This window comes from Strix uralensis, chromosome 4 (assembly GCF_047716275.1).
Source record: "Strix uralensis isolate ZFMK-TIS-50842 chromosome 4, bStrUra1, whole genome shotgun sequence".
NCBI classification, from domain to species: Eukaryota; Metazoa; Chordata; class Aves; order Strigiformes; family Strigidae; genus Strix; species Strix uralensis.
This window is the reverse complement of record NC_133975.1, coordinates 57,723,849-57,749,219: the sequence shown is the minus strand read 5'-3', so window position 1 is coordinate 57,749,219 and position 25,371 is coordinate 57,723,849. Positions and strand designations below refer to the sequence as shown.

The 25,371-nt window shown below is 40.1% G+C and overlaps 2 protein-coding genes across 6 annotated transcripts in view; one reads left to right on the top strand and one right to left on the bottom strand.

The window, feature by feature from the left end:
• Window positions 1-336, bottom strand: part of GSTCD (glutathione S-transferase C-terminal domain containing) — a 77,635-nt gene extending 77,299 nt beyond the window's left edge. The window contains exon 1 of the mRNA XM_074866863.1: window positions 258-336. The gene's annotated coding sequence lies outside the window, so the exon portion shown is untranslated. The remainder of the gene's footprint in view (window positions 1-257) is intronic.
• INTS12 (integrator complex subunit 12) lies at window positions 4-18,554 on the top strand. Of its 5 annotated transcripts, XM_074866868.1 has the most exons (8): window positions 4-155; window positions 1,189-1,260; window positions 6,799-6,964; window positions 8,968-9,120; window positions 9,665-9,852; window positions 13,661-13,820; window positions 15,115-15,267; window positions 17,599-18,554. In XM_074866868.1, the coding sequence occupies exons 3-8, from the start codon at window positions 6,809-6,811 to the stop codon at window positions 18,178-18,180; spliced, it is 1,392 nt and encodes a 463-aa protein (XP_074722969.1). In that variant the 5' UTR covers window positions 4-155; window positions 1,189-1,260; window positions 6,799-6,808; the 3' UTR covers window positions 18,181-18,554. The 5 variants fall into 5 exon arrangements, with proteins under 5 accessions (XP_074722969.1, XP_074722968.1, XP_074722970.1 ...); XM_074866867.1 differs by lacking the exon at window positions 1,189-1,260 and having other exon boundaries at window positions 5-155; XM_074866869.1 differs by lacking the exons at window positions 4-155; window positions 1,189-1,260 and adding an exon at window positions 550-804.
• The last annotated feature ends 6,817 nt before the right edge of the window (window positions 18,555-25,371 follow it).

Below are 25,371 nucleotides of genomic sequence, written 5' to 3'. Positions count from 1 at the left end.
CGCTCGCTTCCCACTGCCGCCCGCCCGCGCGGAGCGCGCCCCCGGAACCGCTGTCTCCAGGCTCTGGTTGCGCCGGGGGACCGGCGCGGCGGCGGACGCGGCTCCGGGCAGAGAGCGGCGGCAGTGGTCCCCGCGCATCCTCCTCCTCCTCTTCGGTAAGAGCGCGGCGGGCGGCTCCGCGGGGGCAGACGTGACTTCGCCGGGACCTGGAAGGAGGGGGTTTGGGGGGGAGGAAGAGGGGGGCCACTCACACTCACCCTCACTCGGCAGCTGCTACCGCCGGTCCCGGGGCGGGGCGAGCGTTCAGTCTCCCTGTGGCGCGGGGAGGGCCTGGGTGGAGCCGTCAGGGCAGCGGAGCGGAGCGGAGGTGGCCGTGTTGGCCCTGTGGGTGCTGGCGTCCTTTCTGCCTGTGTCTGGAGGGACGGTACCCCCTAGTGCTGCGGCCCGCTGCTGCGGTCTTGAGGAAATCGGGCTAGGGCGGTAACGGGCGCGGGAGGGTCCCCGCAGCCGTCTGGGGCTCCGCCGGGGCGGGAGCCCGTCGCGCTGCTCTGCCCCGGGGCGGCGCGTCTGGTGGGTGGTTTCCACCCCGGGGCCCGGGGCCGTGCGGAGCTGCCCAGGCCGCTCTCGAGCGGGAGGTGCCGGGTCCCGGTGCCTGACTTGGGCCTGAGCGGGCTCGGTTGCTGGCGCCGCAGTGAAACGGGAGGTCAGCTCCTCCGCTGTGCTAGGGGCTGGCTGCGGAATGAAGGCGGCACTGGCCCGCCCGTGGGGACAGCGATTGGGAAGAAAGGGACCGAGCAAATAGAGGTGGTGTATCTGCAGTACGGGGTATATAAGTTTCAACCGTAGCATAGGAGAATTTTTTATTAAAAGATAGCGGTTTTTTTATTCTTTTAAGCATTTTAAAGAGTGACTTTTAGATGAGAGGCTTTTCCTTCATTCTTAAAGGAAATGTCAGGGAGGAGTTTGCAGCAAGTATGTTGCAAAGGATTGGGTCGTAGCTTTGGTGTAACTAATTCACAAATTCAGTTGCTTCTTCCACTAAGAAATCACCCAGGAGGATGATAATCTAGGGAATTTGTAAACCTTATAAATTTCTGCAGTCATTGAATTAGAGAAAGGTGAAAACGATAATGGAAACGTAATAAATTTGCGACTTAAATTAATGAGCAATGACATTTGTTTAAACAGCATCTTCAGGTCCGTTTTTGCAGAATATCGAAGCTTGGTGGTGGCAGAGATTAGCAAATCTCAATTGCGTAGGTATGATTATCTCGTTTAGTTGACTAAATGTTTTTTATAAAACTGATTTTTGTAGCAACACAGTTATTCATGAGAACAGAAACATTTTGTAGAAAGGTAAGGCAGATGTAACAGGAAAAGGGCTTGATTAAGCAGGGAACTCCAATGCAAAAAGGACATATACAGGAGGTGGAAGTGGAGATAAAAGCTACAAAGGAGGAATGTAGAAATATTGCCCAGGCATGTAGCAATGGTGTTAGGAAAGTCAAAGCTAAGCTAGTTTTGAAACTAGCAAGCAATATCAACAGAACAAGCTGCTGCTTATCAGGGAAAGGATTCACAAGGAAAATACTCTGCTGCTGCTCAGTGGGACAAGTGTTTAGGTGACAGCAGACACAGATAAGGGTGAGACAGTTGATGCCTTTTTTGCAGCAGACTTCACCAATAAGGTCTCCCAGGCCTTTAGTCACAAGGTAGGGTTCAAGGAGAGGAGGAACTGCAAGTTGTGGAAGAGGATTGAAGCAGGGATTTACCCACCAAGTCCATGGGCCCAGGTAGACTGCATTCAAGGGTGCTGAGGGCTGACAGTGTCTTCACAGAGCTACTCTTTGTCATCTTTGAAAGGCCATGAGACTGGGGGAGATCCCCAAAGACTGGAGAAAGGCAAATCTTACATTCATCTTCAAAAAGTGCAAGAAGGACAATCTGGAGAACTACAGGCTGGTCAGCTTTGCTCCCTCCACCTGTGGAAAGGTCATGGAGGAAGCCATTTGCAGGCATAAGAAAGTGCAGGTGGTGACTGGGGATAACCAGCTTGGGATCTACCAAGGATAAATCATGCCTGACCAGCTGGATTGTCCTCTGGGACAAAATAACTAGATCTGAAGATGAAGGGAGAGTGTTGGATGTCATCTGCCGTGGGCTCAGGGTGACCTAATGGAAGCCTTTATATACTTAAGAGGAGACTATTGAAAAGATAGAGCCAGTCTTTCTACTTGGGTGCACTGCAGAAAAATGAGAGACAGCACAAGTTAGAACTTCCAATTCAAAGTAAGGAAATGAGGGCAGTTGGGCATTGGGACTGGTTGCCCAGAAGGTTTGTCACATTCCTGTGTTTGGAGGTTTTTCAAGATCCAACTGGACAAAGGCCTAGGCACACTGGCGTGAATTCAGTGTTGACTTTGCTTTGAGCAGGAGGTTGCACAGGGTGACCACTTGGGGTCCCTTCCAAACTGAATGATTCTGTGATTCGTAAACAATGTACTGTTTGTGAGGAGTAGAGAACAGCAAGTATAGGGCAATAGTGTCGTCTTATAAATTTTGGGTAAACAGATTATGGTCATATTGAAATCTTATTTTAAAAGAATAGTACAAAATATGCTGTAGAATAGAATGTAAAATGAAGGATACTGGTACTAGTAACTCCATAGCAGAAGATTTTACTCCAGTCTTCTAAAATTCTTTGGAGAAGATGTCAAATAAATAAGAACTGATTAATACAATGGTTCTGATTAATCCGATTGTCTGGACTAATAAAGTCTGTGAGTTTTTAAATATCTCTCATGGGAGATAACTGAGAAATTATGTTGTCATAGATCAAGTCCTATTAAGATACTAAAACAAAAACTGAAAATAGAAGTTCAGTTTTTCCTACTTTCAAGATTTTCCTTATCTACTTTAAGACTTAGATTAAATCTGAAAGTGATCTGGAGAAGGCATTATTGGTAAGTAAGCGAAATCTGCCACTGTCACAGTTACTAGATTAGTCAGGAGTAGAGAAGATCCTGAGAAACAGAAGAATCCAAAGGGGGAAAAAAAAAAGGGTGAATTGATATTATGGTGGTAAGTGAAATCAAGTATTGATGAACACAGTGCAGTGTATTGGAATTTTGTGCTATTGATTCATGTTACTGGGTTTTTAAGTTAACTGCTACAGATGTTGAAGGTAGCTGAAGACGATATGTAAATGAAAGTCCTTTTAATAATGGGTGTCAGTGGAAAGTAAAAGTATTGCTGAGTTTGTAAAGAACGGGTTTGATAATAGCATTGCAGTAGGAATTGAAGTTGTGCACTTTCTTGGAAAAATATCTTCAATTGTATGCCTGTCTCAGAAAATAATAGAAAAAGGAGTTCAGAAACAGGTGGATGAAAATATGACCATATCTGAAAATGTAATGTAAGTAGATCCATTTAACTGAAAGTGATGATGAGTAAGACAATATATGTGTAGGCATGAAAAATAATAGCTGGCAAATAAATGAAGAGAGAGGGGCTCTTGCACCCTGGAAATCTAGTGAGTCTATTAAATTGGAAGACCACATGTTCAGTATAGTGCTCAATTAAGCTTGTGTGTATTTAGCAGAAGACAATAGTATGCTCAAGAAATGAGAGACTCAAAAAGTTCTTAGATGTTTTAAGAATAACAACCCAATAATTAACATTTTTTTTTCCCCACAGAGATTTAAACCACTTAGAGTAGTCTGCATTGGGAAGTTACTCCGGGATTGTCTGTTGTAGGATTTTTAGTATTGTCTCAGATACTTCAGAGAGTTTTGCTACCTTATATTTGGTCTTGTCTGTTCATCATCAAACAGTTCTTACACAATAGTGAAGACGTGTCAAACAGACTGGAGCTGAGAAAGGTGCTTTTAGGGCTGGACTAACGGTTCAATGCTTAGTTGCAACAGGGCGCGCTTGTCCCTACTCCATGAGTTGCCTGCATGTTGCCTCCAATTACTACTGCCTTGTGCAGAACCAGTTTTTCTCCGAGTTCCTTTATAACACAGCCCTCTAATCTCAGAGCTGCCTTGTCAAACTGCCACACAAAAGACAGTGTCATACGCACTTTTTTCCTATTTTTTTTTCCTAAACGGTGTTTGAATTATTTTCTGTACCAAGATTCCACTTCAACCAGAAAGTCAAGGAGTGCTCTTGGGCAGAATAACCTACGGCATCATCATTAAAACACTGTACTATTCTTGCTCCAAGGCTATCAAGTTGCTATATGCCGACTTCACCACCAGAGGGGCAGTGTATGAATGAAAACATGGATGAATGAATGTAATTGGATCTTAAATTTATAAGTATCAAACCGCTGTTCTGATCTGTAAACCCGTGGAAAAAGCCACTGCCAAAAGCAATAATTTGTCTTTTGGACCAGGCCAGTTACTGGTGTTAGCCTGTTTAACAGTTGGGTTATTGTGGTCCAGTAAGGAGAGTATATTTATCAATTTACTTTTTCCAGATGATGCTGGTTTTGAGACAACTATTGATGTGTTCATCTTTCTGTTAAATATACTTACCTTCTTTAACTTACAAATAGATTTTTTTTTTAATTTTAAAATGTGCCTAAACTGAGCATAGCTGAACTGTTTAATAAGCCCAATTGCTTCTCTTCTCATGAGAAATTTCATGTGATATGTTAAGTTATAACTGCAGTAGCCTATGACATTATAACTTTCCCTTGAGAACAGAGAAATAATTGCTGCAATTTCATACACAAATAAAAGAATAGATGCAGAGAACTCTTTTGAAATTTGGATTTTAACAGATCCTTTACAGTAGATGTCGTTTAAAATGCTAGAGCTAGAAATAACTCTGGGAAGTGTTACCTTCAGAAAGATGAAAACGGAATTATTATGCTTACACTTGTTCTCTAAATACTACAGGCATCCTCAATTGGCTGCTAATGACTGTTGAGGCTACCTGTTCCTTACGTACACAAGTATATATTCCTAGAAGAAGCCTTGGAAAAGAACTTAAAGGATTTTTTTTAACAGGGAATTATTCCAAATTTCTGAAATTACTGTTTTAATTCTACTGTTTTCATTCAACAGAGGGTTTAGCAGAGTCCTAATTTAAGTTTGTATGGTACTGAAATTGGAAGGCATATTCACAGAACAAAGAAATAGAAGAGATAACCTACCCACAAAACTCAGGAGCATCCTGAAAATTTATCAGAGGTAGATGCATAAAAAAAGAGTGTACGTGCTTTCCACACACATTGAATTCACTTTTTGTAAACATCAGAGACGGACTGAATTGTCTGGATGGGGCTTGCACAGCAGTCTCTGATCAGTGAAAAAGCAGAGTAACTGGTGTGTAGTACTTACTAGCAGAAGTTCTGTGGCCACCAGAAAATGATTTGACAAGTAGCAAAGATTAAGGAAGAGAGAAGAGGCTCTTGAAGAGTATTCTTAACTCTCTGCTGGGTCCATTGATAAAATCCCTATGAAGTCTACTGTATGTCAAACTCCTTGATGATCTCAGTCAAGCGATTCTCTGGTGTCTCGTGAAAGCTCAGCATGAGATAAAGGTTCCTGGAGACTTCTAGGCAAGTATTGAGGGAGCAGGCTGCCACTGCTGGTGTTTTGGCCAGAGAGGTAAAAGTTCACTGCCTTGAATATCAAAAGGAATTCATCAGACAAAACCTTGGAAGCTCCAGCTGAAAAAGCTGTCCAGGCAGTGCTTTTGAGCAGAACTGATGAAAGCCTTTTCAAGAATGTCTTCTAGATTACTGTATAAAAAATAAAAAAAAAGGCCTGATGTGTTTTAAATGAGATTTGAAGGGATTATTAGCCATACCACTTCTCATTCATTTTGAAAAAGAGCAGGAAACTTCCCTACCCTTCTTAAATGATTAGTTGTTAATTACTGATTAAGTTAGAGAGCTGTGTATCCTTGTTGGGACAATTTCTGATGTAAATGAAGTTCCTTAGAGCTTTTGTTGAAGAAATTAATAGAGGAGGCTCCAGAGTGCAGGAGTGTATTGCTGTGAGGCAAACTTTTTTTTTTTTTTAAATTTGTTCTAAACTTTTCCTCACTTTATTCCATTTACATTGACTGTGTCATCTTGGAGCTCTAGATAGTCATTACTCAACATGAAAACCTAGGCTGTCACAAGAGGACTTGGATAAATCACAATCTGAATTATAAATTTTCTCACTGTTTCAGCTAAATTTAAAAATGTACCATATATTTTTTCAGACTTTTAATATATATATAAAATCATATACTAGCTGGTTTGTATCTCTTATATTGTATGTTACAATGAGTTGTTCTTTTCAGAAGTTTCAAGTTATTTTTTCTGCAAGTAAGATTTTTCTTTGCTATTCTGAAATGAGCAATGAGATAGAAATCACTGTATGTGCAAATAATGTTAAGGAGAAGGGTGGTAATTGCTTTTCTTGAAGTTTATACTTATTTTGCATACTTTTCAATATTCTGTATGTACGGAATATCAAGAATATGAAATATTTGTTCCATTTGTGTAAGTATGATGAGTTCAGTTACTGAACATCAGATATGCCAAATAATGAATTTGACATCACTTCTGATGTAAAGCCAAATTCAAGTTCTGCAGCTCTGAGGTTCACAATCAGTCATCTTCTAATGATGATAATTAATTTACATATCATCTTTGCTGTGATTTAATATAATTTCATTCCACACAAAAAAAAAAAATCTTCTGTGAGATAGTTAGCCACATGCTGTTTGAATTATGCTCCATATGAATAAAGCTGTCGTTGGTTTTCCTTTTTTTTTTTTCCCCTCCTCCAGGGCCACCCCAATGGCTGCTACAGTGAACTTGGAACTTGATCCTATTTTTCTGAAAGCCCTGGGCTTCTTGCATTCAAAGAGTAAGGACTCTGCTGAAAAGCTGAAAGCGCTTCTTGATGAGTCTTTGGCCAGAGGAACTGACTCAAGCTATCGTCCGTCTCAGAAGGTACTGGTATTAGAGAGCACAGGACATTTGTGTATGCCTTTTTAAAACTCCTGCTATTCCTAGTTCGCTTTTATAGCTGAAAAGTTAAGAGTATCAGAAACTGAGGAAAAAGAAAAACTAATTATGGAACGTTCATCATTCCCCTTTTATGCAATCTGTTCGCTCAGTTGAAGTTAATGGGAAAAAAAAAATCTATTTACCTTGTTGGTTTACCAAGACCTGTGAAAGAGATATTCCACACTATATTGCAAGTGTCATGATTTTGTAATAGTACTTTTTGTATTCACTTTTATATCGGTTTTGGCACTTTCATTCGTAAGCTATCATACACTCTATCTAAGGTGAACCCAAAAATTACATATTTCCTCAGTTACAATCAAAACTAAAATGTCTTTAAAATGCAGATTGTTTTTGCCGCAGATAAATATGAAACAAAACGAGCTATTTACTGATAAAGCTGGATCTCTTTTCTTGAAACTGTTGCTGAAGTCATATGAGAATGAAAACCACCAAATGGTTCAAAGCAGAAATGATTTGCAGGCTGAAACCATTGCCATCCAGTGGACAAACATTATTTTTCATCTACTGAAAATCACTAAACACCTGCTAGAGAGAATATTTGAATCTGAGATTAGTCTATGGAAATAACCAAGCGGGGACATCCTGATATTGCTACATATTGCCATATGGATAATGAGGTAGTGTTCTCCCCTAGGATGCCTAGAAGTCACCCTGGTATATTCTAATGATGGTCTGTATGCTGATACGTTAGTAATATTTCACTTCTACGTGTACGTGATTCTGAATAACTAAAAGGCACTATTACCACTACAGCATACATCGTGCTAGTACTGTGTGGTCTAACTCCTTTATATTCAAATTGTTAACTCCCTGAAACCTAAACTGCAGCTCCCTCTAACACAGGTCTCAAAACTCTCAGGTGCTCACTATGTCAGAGCTCAAAGAAGCGTTGGTTTAAAGAGGAGGCAGGGAGCTGAATAATAGTACAAAGAGGCAAGCCAATTCTAATAATGGTTTGGCTGGGAGTCACCTGCCCTCAGGTGAGATTGAGGCTCATGCCAGAGGAAGAAATCTTTTGTTCTCCTCTTTTCAGTGTGTCTCCAGTGTGTCTCAGCTGGACTGCAAAGCTCAAAAATGGAAGAAGGTGAAAAAATTCCTTTCCTTGCATTCTCGGGCAGCAGGATTAATTTGTAGTTGACCATGAAGTCCACGAACAGAGTAAGGAGCACAGGATTACCACAGCTGGGCAAATGAGGAAATCCATTTCTGACTCTGGATGCAACAGGAAGTTAGCAAGCTTGAGGGGGGCTGAAGCTCAGGACCCATCCCAGTATACAGTAGAGAATTACTCCCTTCTTACCAAGCGGGGGGTGGTACCTTGTTCATGCAATTGGTGTGATTAATCACTCATTCACAGATTCACTTGGTTATTATCCATTGCTGACACTAATGTGACATTAATAAGAGCTATTGATTTCTGTTGAGATGTAAATTTATTAATCTGATAGATGAATATGGACTGAGATTAAGTGGAGGTCAATATTTTTCTCCATGAGGGAATGAAATATTGATGTGTGGTGACATCAGATGTCAACTTATGTTTTCAGCTTATATTGAATTTTGTCCTCAGAACTATCTGAAAATTTGTGTTCTTTATCTCTTTGATTTTAAAAGCAGAAAAGTTTTCCTTTTTAATTAATGTTCCAAAGAGGATCTGTCTTTGGAAAAGGAGCACCTTTTCCTCTGGAAGATGAGTGATCAGGGAAGATTTTAATAGTTGACTGCAGCTTAAATACATTAATTTGTTGATGTGATATGAAAATATTTAAGAAATGTTTTTAAAAAGAAAGTGTGTGTGTGTATATATATGCATGATCAATGTTGTATGACATGTTGTTTGCCTATTCTGTTATCTAACTAGTTGCAAACTAGGAAGTAACTCAAGTGTAGGGTTTGCCTTCATTTTTTGTTTCTGTTTTCAGGAAACAGAGCAACCAAAAGTATCTGTTACCAAACCTATTTCCAGTAAGCAAGAGCCTAAAGCTTCTTCTAATTTGCCTTCTGGCAACAACAATGGCAAGCCCTCTGCATCAGAAAAGGTGAAAAAAGAAACAGAAAAGAGATCTGCCGATAAAGTAAGTAACTTCTGTTCTCTAATGAAATAACTTGGTTAATAAACTTGAAGATGTTTTAGACAAAAGCTCTCCTTAACCTATGTAAGTCAACTCATCTAATGGTGCATAGCCTGTGAGCTGCCTTATCCAGCATGTTGCCATTTAGGCAATCCAACAAAAGTCTTGTTATAATTATTCTGTGAATGTTTTCTCTGCTCCTTCCAGGGGGGTTGGACTAGACCTTTAAAGGTCCCTTCCAAGCTAAACCGTTCTGTGATTCTATGTTTTAAATATCCTGATAATAAGAGGTTACTAAAATGTAGCAAGCTGAAATGTGGGATTCCCAAAGCTTTTTCAAGGATTTTGAGGTGAAGTACAAAAAGTGGATTTGAGCTTCTAGTTCATAAATATTCTGAAGAAAATATGTATCGAAGGAAAATATGTTGTCTGTATGCTGTGTAAAGTACACCTTCTTATACTGCTAACCTAATTGTTCCAGTCATCTTCTCATTTTAATAATAACCATTAGCTTTTTGCATTTTCACATTCTGTGTGTGTGTAACAGATAAAAGGGGATACCACTGAAGGAGCTGATACACCAAAGAAGCCCAGACTAGAGAAGCAAGAGGCTCGTTCCTCTCCTATTACAGTTCAGACAAGCAAGGATTTATCCATGCCTGATTTATCTAGCTTTGAGGAAACCAGTGCTGATGACTTTGCTATGGAAATGGGATTAGCCTGTGTTGTTTGCAGGTAAGTCAACATTGCTTCATTGCAATTGTGTGGTTACCTTTTTTTTTTTTTATTGTGTAGAATTGAGTTGATGTTTTCTATAACTTTATTCTGGAAATCACTTAAGCAAATATCTAAAATTAATAATACATTTAAGCATCCTTCATGAATAAGAATGGTTTCTTGAAAATGGAACCTTTAATGTGAAAACCAACTTTTCATCTTCAGGAAAGGACAAGTGAAAAATAATAAACCAAGACATGATCCCAATGCAAATCCTATCATGACAAATACTGACTTTTAATTATTAGAAAACAAGTTAAAATATTAATGGCTAATGATAAGCATTTTTAAAAAATCAGTTCTCTTCTGAAAACACTTTTAAGTTGCATTATTATGAGATCTCTATGTGTTGCTTCTCTTTTCATAATCATTTGACATTAGTTTACACAGTTAACAGTGTAAATATATCTTGCAGTCAAGACAGGTTCTCTTTACTTTTCAGTAAGGGCTCTAAAATTGGATCTTAGTAATGTTCTGCTAACAATACGTTTCATGTTAACAGATGTATAAAATATGCTTTTGAATATCCATCCTGGGATCAAATCACTCAAATCGGGATTTGGTTTCACAGATGATTTATATCCTTGTAAGTCCCCACTGCTGCCAAAAGGAACAGTTTGGCTCTCCCAATTGTGCCTCCTCCCCTGTCCTGTTCAGGGGGTGTATTGCCCACACATGTTTGATCAGCTGCATCAGCTTCTGGATCAGCTGTCCACTTGGGTTTTCCAGTAGGGTAAGGTCTTAGTCAGCTTAGTGAGTGTGAATGCTTATGCTGGCACACGTGTGGATGCAGGAATGTAGACCCAGGGCAGAGAGGAAAGTGGGACTGGCCTTTTGGTAGCAGTATGTATTTTATCTCAGCTTAAGTCAGTTGGGAAACTGTGCTTTATAATTTTGTTCTTCAGTCATTTCTGTGGTCATTCCTGTTGTGCAGATAAGGAGGTGTCTCCAGTCCATGGAGGATAAATTTCTATTGTTACAGCCAATTATACTGTTAATCAATTGTGGACTGATGAGATTTCAAGTCACATTATTCCCATGTGTTGGCACAAATGTTTAATTTCTTATTATAGACATCGGAAAAGGAAAGACAGTTAAAACATTTGAAGTATGAAATAAATATTTCAATTTTATCTTTCTTCCTGCAAATTCCACTTTTGCTCTCTCCTAAAGGAACGAAGCCCTGTTCAGGAGTATGTTAAAATCTACTACTAAGAGTATGGTATTAACTTATTTGGCAGGAAAAGTTTTGTTTAGACAGTCTTGAGCTCCTGTGGATTATTAATTCTACATCTTCCCTGGCAAAGGAAAACACATACAGGCATAATGAGAAATGCCTGCAAACTAAAGAAAGAAAATACAGCTGCTGTGCCTAGCATGGCCAAGACTTTGCTTTGAAAAACATAGGCCAGGTATGTGGTTCCATTAGCTGTTCCACAATCAACGTTTAACCTGGCTGCTGAAGGCGTTGCTTCTAGCTAATCGTGGTTACAGTTTCATAGGGCTCTTGCAAAAAGTGCATCTATCCTGGCTAACTAAAATAGCTCTCATTAAGCTGATGCCAGAGGGAGGGAGAAACACAGCAGGGAAAGAAACAACCCATTAGAGAGGGGATGGCAACAGTCACCCAATGTTCAGGATTTATTTTCATTTTGCATGAAACCTGCTGGAACTGATGTCATGTGGTTTTTGATCTCCAGCTCACGCTGGACAGGACGTTTTTCAGAGTGCTTGTGCTTCAAACTTTCTGAATCCAACATGTTGGTTAAGACAGTATTCCACAGTTTACTGCTCAGTTTTCAACATGTGGGCCCTTTTTGGGGTTGGCCGTATTGAGCTGAAATAATAACATCCCAGTACATATGAAATATAAAAGCACTGGATAATCTGTAAAATAAATCCAGTATGAATATTATGTAGAAAATGACATCTTTTAATAACTCAATTATTCAGTCAACTGTGAATGAAAAAATCATGTCCAATTGCAGAGTAGGTGGGGTTCATAGCCACAGGGTTTATACTTATATTGCTTAAGAAGACAAGTTAACAAGAACCCAGCTGTAGGTTCACAAATGCAAAAGATCATTGGAATATTAACTATTCCTTTTTTTATAGATGTAAAAACTAAAGCAGAGACATTAAATGTTTCTTCAAGATCTGCTAAGTGTCAAATGTATTTTCATAGTGACTAGGAGTATCAAATGTTGATGCCTGTGGTGTGTTTCTTCTTGTTCCTTTATACCGAGTTAGTCAAGGAGAGAGGAAGTATTAAAATAACTTCACTCTCTGCAATACCTGCAGATCTCAGAAAAACAAGGCTTCTCAGTTAGAAGAAGAAGAAATACTACATGCATTTTGCAGATGATAGTGAACTCTGTCTCTCAAAAAAATGGAAAAAAAAGTCTTCTAAAAAGCCTGGTTTTGAAAGAACAACCTTATTTTTATTAATACTTTTCTGTTTGGTTGGTTTCTGAAGGTGAAAATCATTAGGTTTATTTCTCAATTATCATACCATTTAAAAATAACTCCGGTTTAACTTGTTTCTGGGCATGAAGAGTTCATGGTTTTTTAATCGGTCTGGGATTGTTCTTTGCAATTTTAAAATAAGGTAGACATGGTGTTGAAACGTCACTGCTTTGTTCTGACCCAGTTTATTTAGGAATAACAAACAAATAAAACAGCTTTTGAAATATCCTGCATCTAAAGTAATGGGTCCTGGAATTTCAGAAAGACTTCTCCCTCTGGTTTTAAATAACCCATTTAAAAAGAAATATTTCTTAGAAAATATTCTAGTATCCATATGGACAATACCTTCAGACATCATTTTCCTGTTATATAAAGAAATAAGGGATTACCTTTCCCCACCCATCTACAAATAGAGTTTCCATGGTTACCTGGGTACCTGCTCCTCAGGGATATGAGCAAAAGCAGCTTAGCAATTAAATAGCTTGATTTGTCATCTGAAAGAAGAAATCATTAGGAAAATGGTATTTGGCTAATTCACAGACATACTCCTAGTCATGCGTAGATCACTAATTTGTCATTTATACAGCGTGATTACTTTCACCAGAGGCCCATGCAAAATTAAGTCCTCCTCACCAGCTTACATGTTTGCTTCAAGGCAGGACTGCACAGTTAATCCTTTCTGTTCCATCTTTCCATGATTCTGGTATTATCTCGAATTCCAAGTGTCTGTTTGTGTAGTAGGGGCCAAAAGGATGGCTAATAAAGCATCTTTAAAGTAGTATACAGCTTCAGTGATGATGCTTTTAAATCCTGTAGCAGAAAGCACTCTTACAGGCTTGTCACTGAGATATTATTTGTTCTTGAACTATATTGTTCTACAGTTTACAGCAAAATTATCCAAATGTAGACCAGGCCTTCATATGCTAATATAATGAGGAAGTCTTATTGGTATACAGTGAGGTATGCATAAAATGCCCAGGTGGAGTAAAGCAGGTGAGACATTTCTAATATAAAAATCAAACAGGAAAATCAAAAGTGTCATGTACACATGTTTAACAGTATAGAAGTTTTAGATTTTTTTGAAAGAAATTACCTTTGAAAATACAAAATTTCTAAAATATCTGTTAGGAAGAACTCCCACAGGAAGAAGAGAAATACATTTCATTTGCCACAGGTAGAAAATGTATGTGAAAGCAAAAATATTGTTAGTTTTTACCTTAAACCTTGCAAAATTGGCAACAATTGGGTAATCCTTTAAGTGCTTTCTCCTATAATCTGTTCTTAACTATTTGCTTTGCAGGCAAATGACAGTTATTTCTGGGAATCAGCTAGTGGAGTGTCAGGAGTGCCATAATCTTTACCACCAGGATTGCCATAAACCTCAGGTGACAGACAAGGAAGTGAATGATCCTCGACTTGTATGGTATTGTGCCCGCTGTACCAGGCAGATGAAGAGAATGGTAAGAGTCAGTTTTTTGTCTCATATGAGCACTATTTGAATACTGCAGGCTATTTCTAATACGTGAGAGTATTTTATGGGTTTCAGAAATCTTTGGAAGCATGTTGGAGAACCATTTTTCTCAGCAGTGCTTCCCTTGCTGCAGCTGTGTTTTTTAACGTAGCATCTCAAAGAGATTTCTGTAATGTGCTTAAACAAAGCTTTTTAAAAAGCAGAAGTGAAGAAGAATGAAATAGGATTATTTTCTACTTGGTAAGCAGCAGTTGAAAACTTTTTTTATTCCAGGTGATACTCAGTTTTTATTACATGTTTACCAAATAGCCCTACAGTTTTAATTTTCTTCTTAGCTTTGGAATGGTTGTTTTCCTGTAAGACAAGACTGCAAATTTCAGTCCAGATCTCAAGTATTCAGTGTTCTCAGGCTTGATAATAAGCTGAGGGTAGCACATTCCAGGAAAATATCCCTTTATTTTGATTGATCTGCGTGTTAATTTCTGGACTAAACAAACTAATTACTCCTGATCTCATAGGAATCCCACTCATCTTATTATAAGAAACAAACATCAGAATGAGAAAGCATCTTTGGGTGCATGAAACATTAACCATTAGTTCTCATGACTTTAGTTCTGACATTTTAAAATCAAACCCTTTCATACAGCAAGAAATGTGTTCTCTTTTGGAACTGTTCTGTGGTAACTTAGCAAATTGTTACCTGTTGAAATGGCTCTACTAAGAAACAGGGAAAGAAGGCAATCTAAGATCTTACAAGGCCTGATTATTCTGATGATCATCAGGCCTTTGAACTGAGAGGAATGTTTGCTTGAGGTCAGTTACTGCACAGGATAGCCATTGCAGCCATTCAGCATTTGCCTTCAGAATCCTTTCCTTTTTTTGTTTGGCGTAAATTCCACCATTTTACCTGCCACTTCTTAGCAGGCTTTTGCAGCCTGCATCCCAGTACTGCTGGATTCGGTTCCTGTCTTCAAGTTCACCTGTCTTTACCTTATTTCTGCGAAGGCCCAGTGCTTTTCTGTTCCCAAAGCATCAACACTGCCATTCTTTCCACACTGAAATAGCAAGTTCTATTCAGTATGCTTTTGGGCTGGACTCTGTCCCCAGTACCATACTCAGAACTACCTCCACATCCCCTATTACCATATTTCAGAGACACCGTTCAGCTTGAAATTGTAAAGGCTAGATTGCAATCTGATAATGCTCATGCTTTTTTTAAGTCAAAACAGTCAATGTTAGGCCCAGAACTAATTTGGGGTGTTTTTTTCCTGCCACTTGCACAGGCTCAGAAGACACAAAAACCACCTCAAAAACCAGCTCCTGCAGTGGTTTCAGTTGCACCAGCTGTGAAGGATCCATTGGTAAAGAAGCCAGAAATTAAGTTAAAACCTGAGACCCCACCAACATTTCTAGCATTCAAGAGAACAGAAGTCAAGGTAATGTAGTTTACATTTTCCAGAGTGAGAGTTTACATTTCACTGCATAGATTGGTCTAATTGAAAAAATGACAATCTTTTCTCACAAGAACCATGAATGAAAATAGTCTGCTATGCTGCTATGTGTACTGAGTAGTACCATAGCATAGTTGATTTGTATTAACACTAACAGACTGGGGGGAAAAAAACCTCAATTCAACTGTAAGTCCCTGAAGAATTCAACTCTTGACTGTGTTTTTGTGTTACAAGGGAGAGAACAGAATTTCTTCCATGGATTTTTTTTTTTTATGATATTTTATACAAGTAGAAAACCTCATAAATAAATGTGCACTAGCAGCCCAGAAAGCCAATTGCATCCTGGGCTGCATCAAGAGAAGTGTAGCCAGCAGGTCAAGGGAGGGGATTCTCTGCTCCTGTGAGACTCCACCTGGAGTACTGTGTCCAGCTCTGGGGTCCCCAACATCAGAAGGACATGGACCTGCTCGAGCAGGTCCAGAGGAGGATGCAAAGATGATCAGGGGTCTGGAGCACCTCCCCTGTGAGGACAGGCTGAGAGAGTTGGGGTTGTTCAGCCTGGAGAAGAGAAGGCTCTGGGAAAACCTTATAGTGGCCTTCCAGTACTTCAAGGGGGCCTGCAGGAAAGATGGGGAGGGACTCTTCATCAGGGAGTGTAGGGGTAGGACGGTAACGGTTCTAAACTGGAAGAGAGTAGATTTAGTAAGGAGTAAATTCTTCACTGTGCGGGTGGTGAGACACTGGAACAGGTTGCCCAGCGAGATTGTGGCTGTCCCCTCCCTGGAAGTGTTCAAGGCCAGGTTGGACGGGGCTTTGAGCAACCTGGTCTAGTGGAAGGTGTCCCTGCCCATGGCAGGGGGGGTTGGAACTAGATCATCTTTAAGGTTGCTTCCAACCCAAACTATTCTATGGTTCTATGAATTGTGTAAAAGGTATGATTTGCACTCTGTGGTCAAGTAACATATGCGTATTTTAATAGTTAGAAGGCTTCTTCTCATGGTAATAGTGGACTTGACAGTGCTGGGTTAATGGTTGGACTCGATGGTCTTGAAGGTCTTTTCCGGCCTAGGTGGTTTTATGATTCTACAATAGAGAAACTAGAGCTGACTGTGAGATCTAATTTAGGAGGCTGCTGCTTCTTATATATGTTGCCTCATGTTTCTTTTTCTCCAAGTTATTTAATAAATATTGTCAAAAGTTAGTCAAAGGTAGTAAACCAGAGCAGTGTAATAAATAACATAGTAGTCCATCAAAGCATGACCCTTACCTAGGAAAACACATCTTTAACTCAGAATCAAAGTGATTATTCATATGCTCAAAGTTATGTTTGCCATTTCTCTGCCTGGATGCAAACCATCATGAATAATATGATGGCTACTGCTCAGGCACTTACACTTGTGAATAACTTTTTTCACCTCAGCAGAGTTATTTATGTGCCTGAACAGGTTGTAGGAGTGAGGCCTGATTTCATCCATCATCTTTACTGTTTAGAAACTGTCTGGATATATTATAGAAGGGGTATTACTTGAATAGAGGGTTTTAATTTCCGTTTTGACTCTGCCATTTGGTATAACTCTGGTTTAATAATTCAGTGTGTGTATTATCCCCATCTGAAAACTGGGGATTATAGGGTTTGTGTGGGAACTGCAGTTAATGGATATAGCACTTTGCCCGCAAGGAAGACTTTGTTTACAGGAGGTTTGTATTTTGCAGTACCTGAATGGGAAGACTATAGGAAAGAAGTCCAGTGACTTTTTTTTTTTTTTTTTAAATATGGCACAGGCTGCTAAGAACCAAGAGCAGGGAAGGGAACGAAAAGAAGTTTAGACACTGCTAATTTGACCAAAAGACTGTAACAAATGTAATACTTACTTGCTCAGTGTCCAATTTTTTGTCTGAGCATCTGTGATCTTGTTAAAAAGTGACACCAGGTAATGACAGTAAACAATAAAAGATGGTGGCTTGCTTCCCTCTTCTATACTTCACAAATTTGGGCTTTTTGTAGTTACTTCAGTTAAACCATCTTTTAGAGTTTAAGGGGGGATCACAATGCCATATGATAGCCTGCCAGCTGTATAGAAGAAAGGGAAGAAAAGGCGGTACTGGTTTTATGTGGCTGGGAAATTAAAAGTTGCCTGCAGCTGGCATCCTTTCCTTTTTCATTAATACTTTTAACCGTAGTGACCAGTGTTGAAATATTGTCCGCTGGGTGTTCCTGGGAAAAGAACTGAAACAGAGGCTCGATCTATTCCTGCTGTGATGTTACACAAATAGATGCTATTTGTTACACAAATAAGAATGCTTTATTTATTTTAGACCTCGGCAGCAATTTCGGGGAACTCGGCCAGTACAAGTGTTTCCTCTTCAGCAACCAGTGGCCTTACAGGATGGGCTGCTTTTGCAGCCAAAACCTCCTCTGCCAATCCATCAACTGCCAAACTGGGATCAACAGCACAGAGTGCCAGTGGGAAACCTGCAGCTTCTTCAAATAACCAGAAACCTGTGGGTTTGTCAGGGTTGGCAACCTCCAAAACAGGACTAGGGTCAAAAATAGCTTCTGCCAACAACAGCACAAACCCTGTTCAGCTGAAACCTCCTCCACCTCTGACACTGGGGAAAACCACTCTTAGCCGTTCGGTAAGCAGTGACAATGTCAGCAAAGTAGGTCTTCCTAGTCCCAGCAGTACTGCGCCAAGCACCAGCAGCCAGGTGACCAGTGGGAATGGCAACAGTGGGACTGTGGGTAACAGTGGGGGCAGCGCAAGCAAAACCACGGCAGATACTGGTAATCAGTCGACCTCCCTAAAAGGCCCGACTTCTCAGGAGTCTCAGCTCAATGCTATGAAGAGGTTACAAATGGTCAAGAAGAAGGCTGCTCAAAAGAAACTCAAAAAGTAGTATGGCTGCGTGGTAATTTTGTTGCTTGTGTTCTGTGAAACAGCAGGGTTGGTGTTTTTCTTAAAGAAAATCCCCTGGTTACTGGATGAAACAGTAGTTAAATCAGGGAAGCCCAAAACCTAGGTTATACAGGAGGTCAAACTTTAATCCTAGTATTTCTTCTGACTTTGCAAATCTACGAATTGAATATGTTGGAGGAATTCACTATTATATGCTCCTGTTCTTTAGCTCAAAGCACTGAAACTTGAAATTGTAAAAGTTGGGTATTTTGGAGTATAAAAAAACCACAGATTTATGTGGACACTTAATAAATTGAACTGACTGAAACTGTCATTCTTAAATGTTATTAATAAAACTATTATTAATCTGGGAAATCATTGCTGGTTTTCTTTCACCTGATTTTCTGATACTTAAAAATGCTTCAGCTGGTCAGAGTTGTCTGTATTGTACAGAGTTAATGAAACTTATCCCAAATTATACATTTCCTTAGGGGAAAAAATATATTTTCTTTTAAACAATTTCAAAAATTAACTGTTAAACAACATATTCTATTTAAAGCAAGAGTTTTAAATGGCCTGTTTTGGTAGGGAACTTCTCGGGTCATTTTGCTGTTATACTTCTCTGAGGGAGGAGGAAAGAGCATTGGCAGAAGATAAACGGTCCCTAAACCATAAAAAGAGCGGAAGAGCCAGAACAGTGTTTTCAAGCTTTCTTAATCTGTAGAGAACCTTAATATTGTCCTGTTGATTATGAATAGAAAATAAGTGGTAGGCAGTGTATATTTTAATTAAAACACAATCTGATTGAACAACACTTTTGTTGATGTGAGAGAGGGGAAAATAGAAGAAAATGAAGGGAATTGTCTTAGGTGTCAGTAAGTTATCTTCCTTTCTGGCACACCTGAAACACAGAAGAGTTTTCTGATTATCTAAGTATTCCATGCTGTTAAGTATTACTATAAAATTCACAATCCTTGCATCTGTCAGAGCAGTATTGTTTGCCAACCTATCCTGGAAAATGAAGCCTCTAGTCTCTGAACTGTTCTACCATAGCCTGTATGATTATTATCTAAAATTACTGCTTCCTCATACAAGCAAGGAGCAAAGGCAGAAATCTCTTCACTAGTTAGTGACAGTGTTGGTCACTGTTCAACACTTCAGATAGATAAAAACCCTTTTCTAGCCCTGTCATCTAGTTTCTAGGAAGGGGTGGGGCAGGGAGTTGTTTGTTGCTTTTTAAAAAATATGTCTATTACAGATTTTTGAAATCAGTTGGAAAACCTTTTCCAGCAATTTCTGTAGGAGCTAGGAACAGAAGTAGACACATACAAATGCATGTCTTCTTTCATGATACGCAAAGTAGCAAATGGATTCTGTATATTCTAAAAGTTTGGTTTCTTTCCCCTTCCCCTCAGTGATTTGGATTTTAGAGGGAACACTGCTCATGCATGCTTTCCCAAATCCGCTGGAAGACCCTGTATTTGAATTTACCAGCAAGTGTTGCAAAACTACTTCTAATTGGATATTGGCATTGGATCTTTCAAGGCTTGTATGTAGATGGGTTTAAGCCTGGGAAAAAAGGTTGGATTTCCAGATGCAATTTGGAGAGAAGGGCCAGGACGTGGTGGAGGTTTAGAAGAGTCTTAAGCTTACAGGAAGCTAATTCCAATCTCCTGGCTGCAAAAACATAACTCACAAAGAAATGCTAGGACACAGATGTTACCCAGCTGCATTATGGTACCTGTTTTATCCTTTGAGTTGTAATTAGACACAGAAAAACTGCAGACCACCCCACCAGTTCTGATGTTGCAGTGTGTCAGATTCATACTAATGTAAGACTCACGGCAAGCTCCCTTCTTGGGTTTCAGGTTGGCTAGCCTGCCAACCATGTCTGAAGGCACAAGGGCCAGGGTCTGGAACTTGGGAGACCAAGTGTTAGGATCCATGTAACCCAGAACTGGGATCCTAATATGTCACTGTCCCTCCCATAGCATTCATGAGACAAAGGGTTTGGTTGATTTGGGCAGGGGGTAGAGGTATTCAGAAACCCTTTTCCTTTCTCTTCAACTCAGACTTCCTTTTACCCCTCTACACTAGTTCCTTTGTGGATTTGCAAGTGTCTGAAATAGTGATATGAGGTATGTTAGCTGTTAAAATAGATCAAAAATATTTGTAATAGCATAGAGTTTCAAATAGACAAGATTGTTCAGACATCTGAATATATTTAGCCCTTTGTCCAAATGAGAGTTTATATTTTGCTTTCATAAAGAATAATGAAAAACATGGGTTTTTTTAACCCTGCATAGGAAAAGTTTTCTTGTTACACTGAGTGATGTATTCCACACAATGTTTATGGGAACTGTCATATCTGTGTCTACCTATCTGTGTTTCATTGTTACTTAGTGTCTCAGTTCCAGGAGCAAATGAAGCAGATGCCCCAGGATTATTGCAAGACAGAAGCTGTGCTAGGGCAGAGTTGCATCCAGACATCAGCAGTGTCCAAGGTAACTTGTATCCTAGCAGCATCTTGGCTGCTCTGCCTAACTGCTAATAATACTGTGAACCTGTAAGGGGAGGCCAGGGGGAGGAAGAGGAATTTGTCTCTGTGTGTGGGTATTGTTCAGGCTGAATACGTTAAATTCCCGCTTCCAGAGACTTTGGTGGGATCAGCTTTGTCTCTTCATTTTGCAGAATGTAATCCCCCTCTTTCCCCAGCCCTAGCATGGTCTTGTACTTAGCCCAGCTACTGTTAGAAAGGAGGTTTGTAGGTGCTGTGACTGCCTCTCTGCAGCTTCTGTGGAGACGTTCGTGGCTTTTTCCTTACTGGGCTCTTACACCCACAAGCCTCCCTTCAGCTAATTTCACGTATCCTGCCGGATTCTGTTACACTCCTTCAAACCTGTCCCAGCCACATACAGGTTACGCTTCATGCTTTACCATTACAATTAAGACAGGTAGTTAAAGCATCAAGACTTCCAGCTCTCCACTCACACCCCTGAGCTGTTCTTCACAGCTTGTGCTCCCTCTCTTCATCCTGGCTGCTCCAGGTTTTGTTTGGCTCTCAAGAACTGGCTCAGGCTGAGCACTGGAAAAGGATCTTGAGTCTTTCTGTCTGTGATCAGTGCTCTACTAATCCTCTCTCCATCACTTCTGTGATGAGGAGAGTATCTCTAAACAGGAAAACATCTCAGACTGTATTGGGTTTGCATGGAAAGGTTTTGGTAGTGAGGAGTTACAGGGGTGGCTTCAGTGAGAAGCTTCTAGAAGCTTCCCCTGTGTCAAATGGAGCCAATACCAGCCGGCTCCAAGACAGACCCACCACTGGCCAAGGCTGAGCCCATCAGCAACAGTGGTAGCATCTCTGTGATAACATATTTAACAAGGGGGGGGGGGGGGTGTGGGGTGTGGAACCTCCTGTGTAACAGCAACTGCAGCTGGAGTGGGAAGTGAGAATATGTGAGAGAAAACTCTGCAGACACCAAGGTCCAAGAAGGAGTGGGAGGAGGTGCTGTGGGCACCGGGGCAGAGATTCCCCTGCAGCCCGTGGTGCAGTCCATGGTGAGGCAGGCTGTGTCCCTGCAGCCCATGGAGGTTAATGGTGAAGCAGATGCCCACCTGTAGCCCATGAAGGACCGCATGCCAGAGGAGGGGAATGTGCCTGAAGGAGGCTGTGACCCCATGGAGATCTGTGCTAGAGCAGGCTCCTGGCAGGACCTGTGGACCTGTGGAGAGGAGCCCACCCTGGAGCAGGTTTGCCAACAGGACTTGTGACCCCATGGGGGACCCATGTTGGAGCAGTTTGTGAGGAACTGCAGCCCATGGGAAGGACTCATGTTGGAGAAGTTCATGGAGGACTGTCTCCTGTGGGAGGAATCCCATGCTGGAGCAGGGGAAGCGTGTGAGGAGTCCTCCCCGTGAGGAGGAAGGAGCAGCAGAAACAACGTGTGATGAACTGACCACAATCCCCTGTGCCACTGGAGGGGAGGAGGTAGAGAAATTGGGAAGAAGGGAGGGGTGGGAGAAGGTGTTTTAAGATTTAGTTTTTATTTTCTCATTATCCTACTCTGATTTGATTGGTAATAAATGAAATTAATTGTCCCCATGTCAAGTCTGTTTTGCCTGTGATGGTAATTGATGAGTGATCTCGCCCTGTCCTTATCTCAACCCACGAGCCTTCCATCTTACCTTGTGCCACCCTGTCCAGCTGAGGATGCGGAGTTATAGAGCAGCTTTGGTGGGCACCTGGCATCCACCCAAGGTGAACCCACCACACAGACTTTCGTAGTTAGGTGAAAGCTACAGCTTTTCTTAGCCATCCTGTATTTTAAGTCTGTGTAAATCTGATACATGCAGCTATTTCCCATACCTCTTTTCCCTTCACCACATTTAAGATTTAGGCTGAGGTTCCTTAAACATCCAAAGGAATAGTTTAATTTACTCAGGATTGCCTTAGCTACCTGGAGAATTTGCATACTTTTTCAACCATTATTTCCTGTGGAGGAAAAAAAGAAAGGCTTTGTCTTTGTAGTGCCTGCGGCTTCCAGGGCGATTTAAAAATAACAGCATGAGGAGGAGGAATCCAGAACTTTTATTGCTTTTCGATCAGCCCATCCTTCTTCCTCTCTAGCACAGAAGGTTTTTAATGGTGGTATAGTAGGAAAAGATACTGAAGCAGTTTCCATTAGCAAACAGAAGGCATATTTTCTTCCTAAATGTTAATCAGAAGAATGTTGCTTACACTATGAAGTAGAGCATGAAGATAGATTCTGTTAATGGCTGGAGTGCTCCTATGTAAAGTGTTCACTCTAGTAGTAAAACCTGCTCCCCCAGGAAGGTTCAAGGTGCTAGCTGCCTCTGTCTTGCCTCTAAGTATACATATAGTTTTGCTTGCCAGGAGTTCAGGAGCTTACATGTGAACTGGGCAGATTACTTTAAGTACCACATATGGGGTGAACCAAAGCAGAAAAAAATGATCTTTGTTTTTAAATTGTGATAGCTAGTGCCATTTAAAATACCTCTGAGACCTGATTCAAGTGTATCCTGATTGTACGTCTGTAACTCTGGCATGGGTTCACCGTAGGTTATCTCCTATTCATTTAGAATAAAATAACTTAACTCTATACCTTTTATGCATGCCTGTCTTTTCCCCCAAATAAGGCCAAGTCTAGCTGGACTTGCTGATATCACTGTATTAGCAAACTCTGCAATAGAGCTGCAATTTGTATCAGCAAAAGACTTTCTTCCACTGTAACTTTCCCAGCTTCCTGAATGAAATAGCGTGTCTCCTTCTGTTGGTATAAAAATGTCAGTTAGGATTGTGATTCTTTGAAGTATTATATCAGGAGGGATTTATAGCATAGACCTGGTCTTTTAAATCAAGTTTTTAGCTTGAATATGTAAGATAGGCACTGCTGAAAAACAGAGTAGATTGAAGGGAACAGTTGCTTTCTGCTTTGAAGTTATAGTTAGGATGGAATTAACAACTGTATTTTTAGGAAAGGAGTCTGTTCTGCAGGACTGTTTGACTGAATTTGCACGTCAGGTTGAGTAATCTAGTGTAGGGCAGAAAGAAGGAAGGTCCTTCTGAATTTTGAGAAGCATACCTCATATTTAGAAAAAATAACTGGAAAAAAGTCCTGTGACTTTTCTAACTCCAAACCCAATTGCTCTGTGATTTACTATAAAAATAGCTACTTGACTTTTCTTACCCGATTACCATTGGTATGGTAATATATTACTTCCACTTATATATGATGGTTTTTCATAGATGCCCAAACTCTGATACCCGTAGTAATGTGAAACAATAGGTTACTCTGGTTCCATGAATGCTCCTTCTGGCCCGACTAGGGCATGCTTGTGATACCTGGGTCTAAGAGGAAAGATCTAACACAAAGTTCTGTAATTTATTTTAGTAACACAAGCTTTTATCTATTACAGCTCATGACAGACCTCTGGCTGAACATAGCAGTAAATAATGGTCACGACCTCAGGAGCAGCTAGGAAAGAACAGAACTAAGCTGACATTTGGAAACTTGAAGTGTATTTTGAAACTTGCTCAGTATTTTGATAGTGTTTGACAACTTGTAATATATTGATAGATAAGCATACTAGAAACACATACTAGAAATGCAGCATTTTATCTGAGGCAACTGTTTCCTCTGCTCTGCTAGTTTTGCAGTGATGCTTTTTATAGTTCACAACAGAAGGCAGATCTTGGATAGCATATAAAGCTCTTTGCTTCTGGAAAAAGTCTTACTTTTTAAAAAAAGAACAAACAGTTCTTTACAAAAATAGATTTTTATTATTACAATAATTTAAAAGAAGATTTTTTTCACCATTTCTGAGCAAACAATATTGTAAGAGGAATTATGAGTAATAGATCTACAGGCACAAGGATTGTCATGGCTGTGTTTCCTATTGCAGGTGTTAGGTCCACTTCACATATCTGCATTTTCACAAGCTATCTTAAAATGACAGCAAAAATATACTTCAGTGTTTGAAGGAGGTAATTACTCAGTGAAGCTTCCTAAGATGAAAAGTCAGAAGGAATAATTCTTCAATCTGTGTTTGCATTGAAAAGGTGAATCCTTACTTCAGGTTCACAAGCACTGTCCAAGCAGAGGGAAGATGATGAAGCACACAGGTGCCAGAGGTCAGGGCCAGAGACTCCGTGCTGTTCATTGGCTTGGACATTTTCTGCGTTCCAGGTTATCAATGGCAACTTAAAAATACTCCCTGAATGGAGAAACACTTCCATTTGAGTGGACCCAATCTTGTACATACTTGCTGTCACAACGGTTCAATTAAGTAAAATGCAGATTTTAATAAATGCAAGATTGGTCTATTAAACTGCAGCCTGCCTCAATCAAAAGAAATTAGTTTTGTCATTAATCAGAATAAGAAAACTCTTAGAATACTGTAACCTTCTCTATGTTAAAGAAACAGCTGCAAAATCACTGTATATTCTGAGGAATTTCTGGAGCCTTAACATAGCTCAGTTTCTAGTATTTAAAGCACTATCTGAACAAAAATGTGTCTGAGTAAGTCTAATATGAATTGGTTTAAGTCTCCTTAATGTAGGAAGGCTTTAGATTCAAAGAGCATCTCTTAATCTTTTGCAGTTGTAGTTTGCATTCATCTGTTTTAAACAAAAATAAAAGTTTGCAATGTATTTGTAATATCCAATGATAAC

Coding starts and splice junctions, on each gene's coding strand:
- INTS12 (XM_074866866.1), top strand. CDS start 1,163: ATGAGCAATGACATTTGTTTAAACAGCATCTTCAGGTCCGTTTTTGCA. Junction 1,261..6,798: donor AGCAAATCTCAATTGCGTAG/GTATGATTATCT, acceptor CCCCTCCTCCAG/GGCCACCCCAATGGCTGCTA. Junction 15,268..17,598: donor TCAAGAGAACAGAAGTCAAG/GTAATGTAGTTT, acceptor TATTTATTTTAG/ACCTCGGCAGCAATTTCGGG.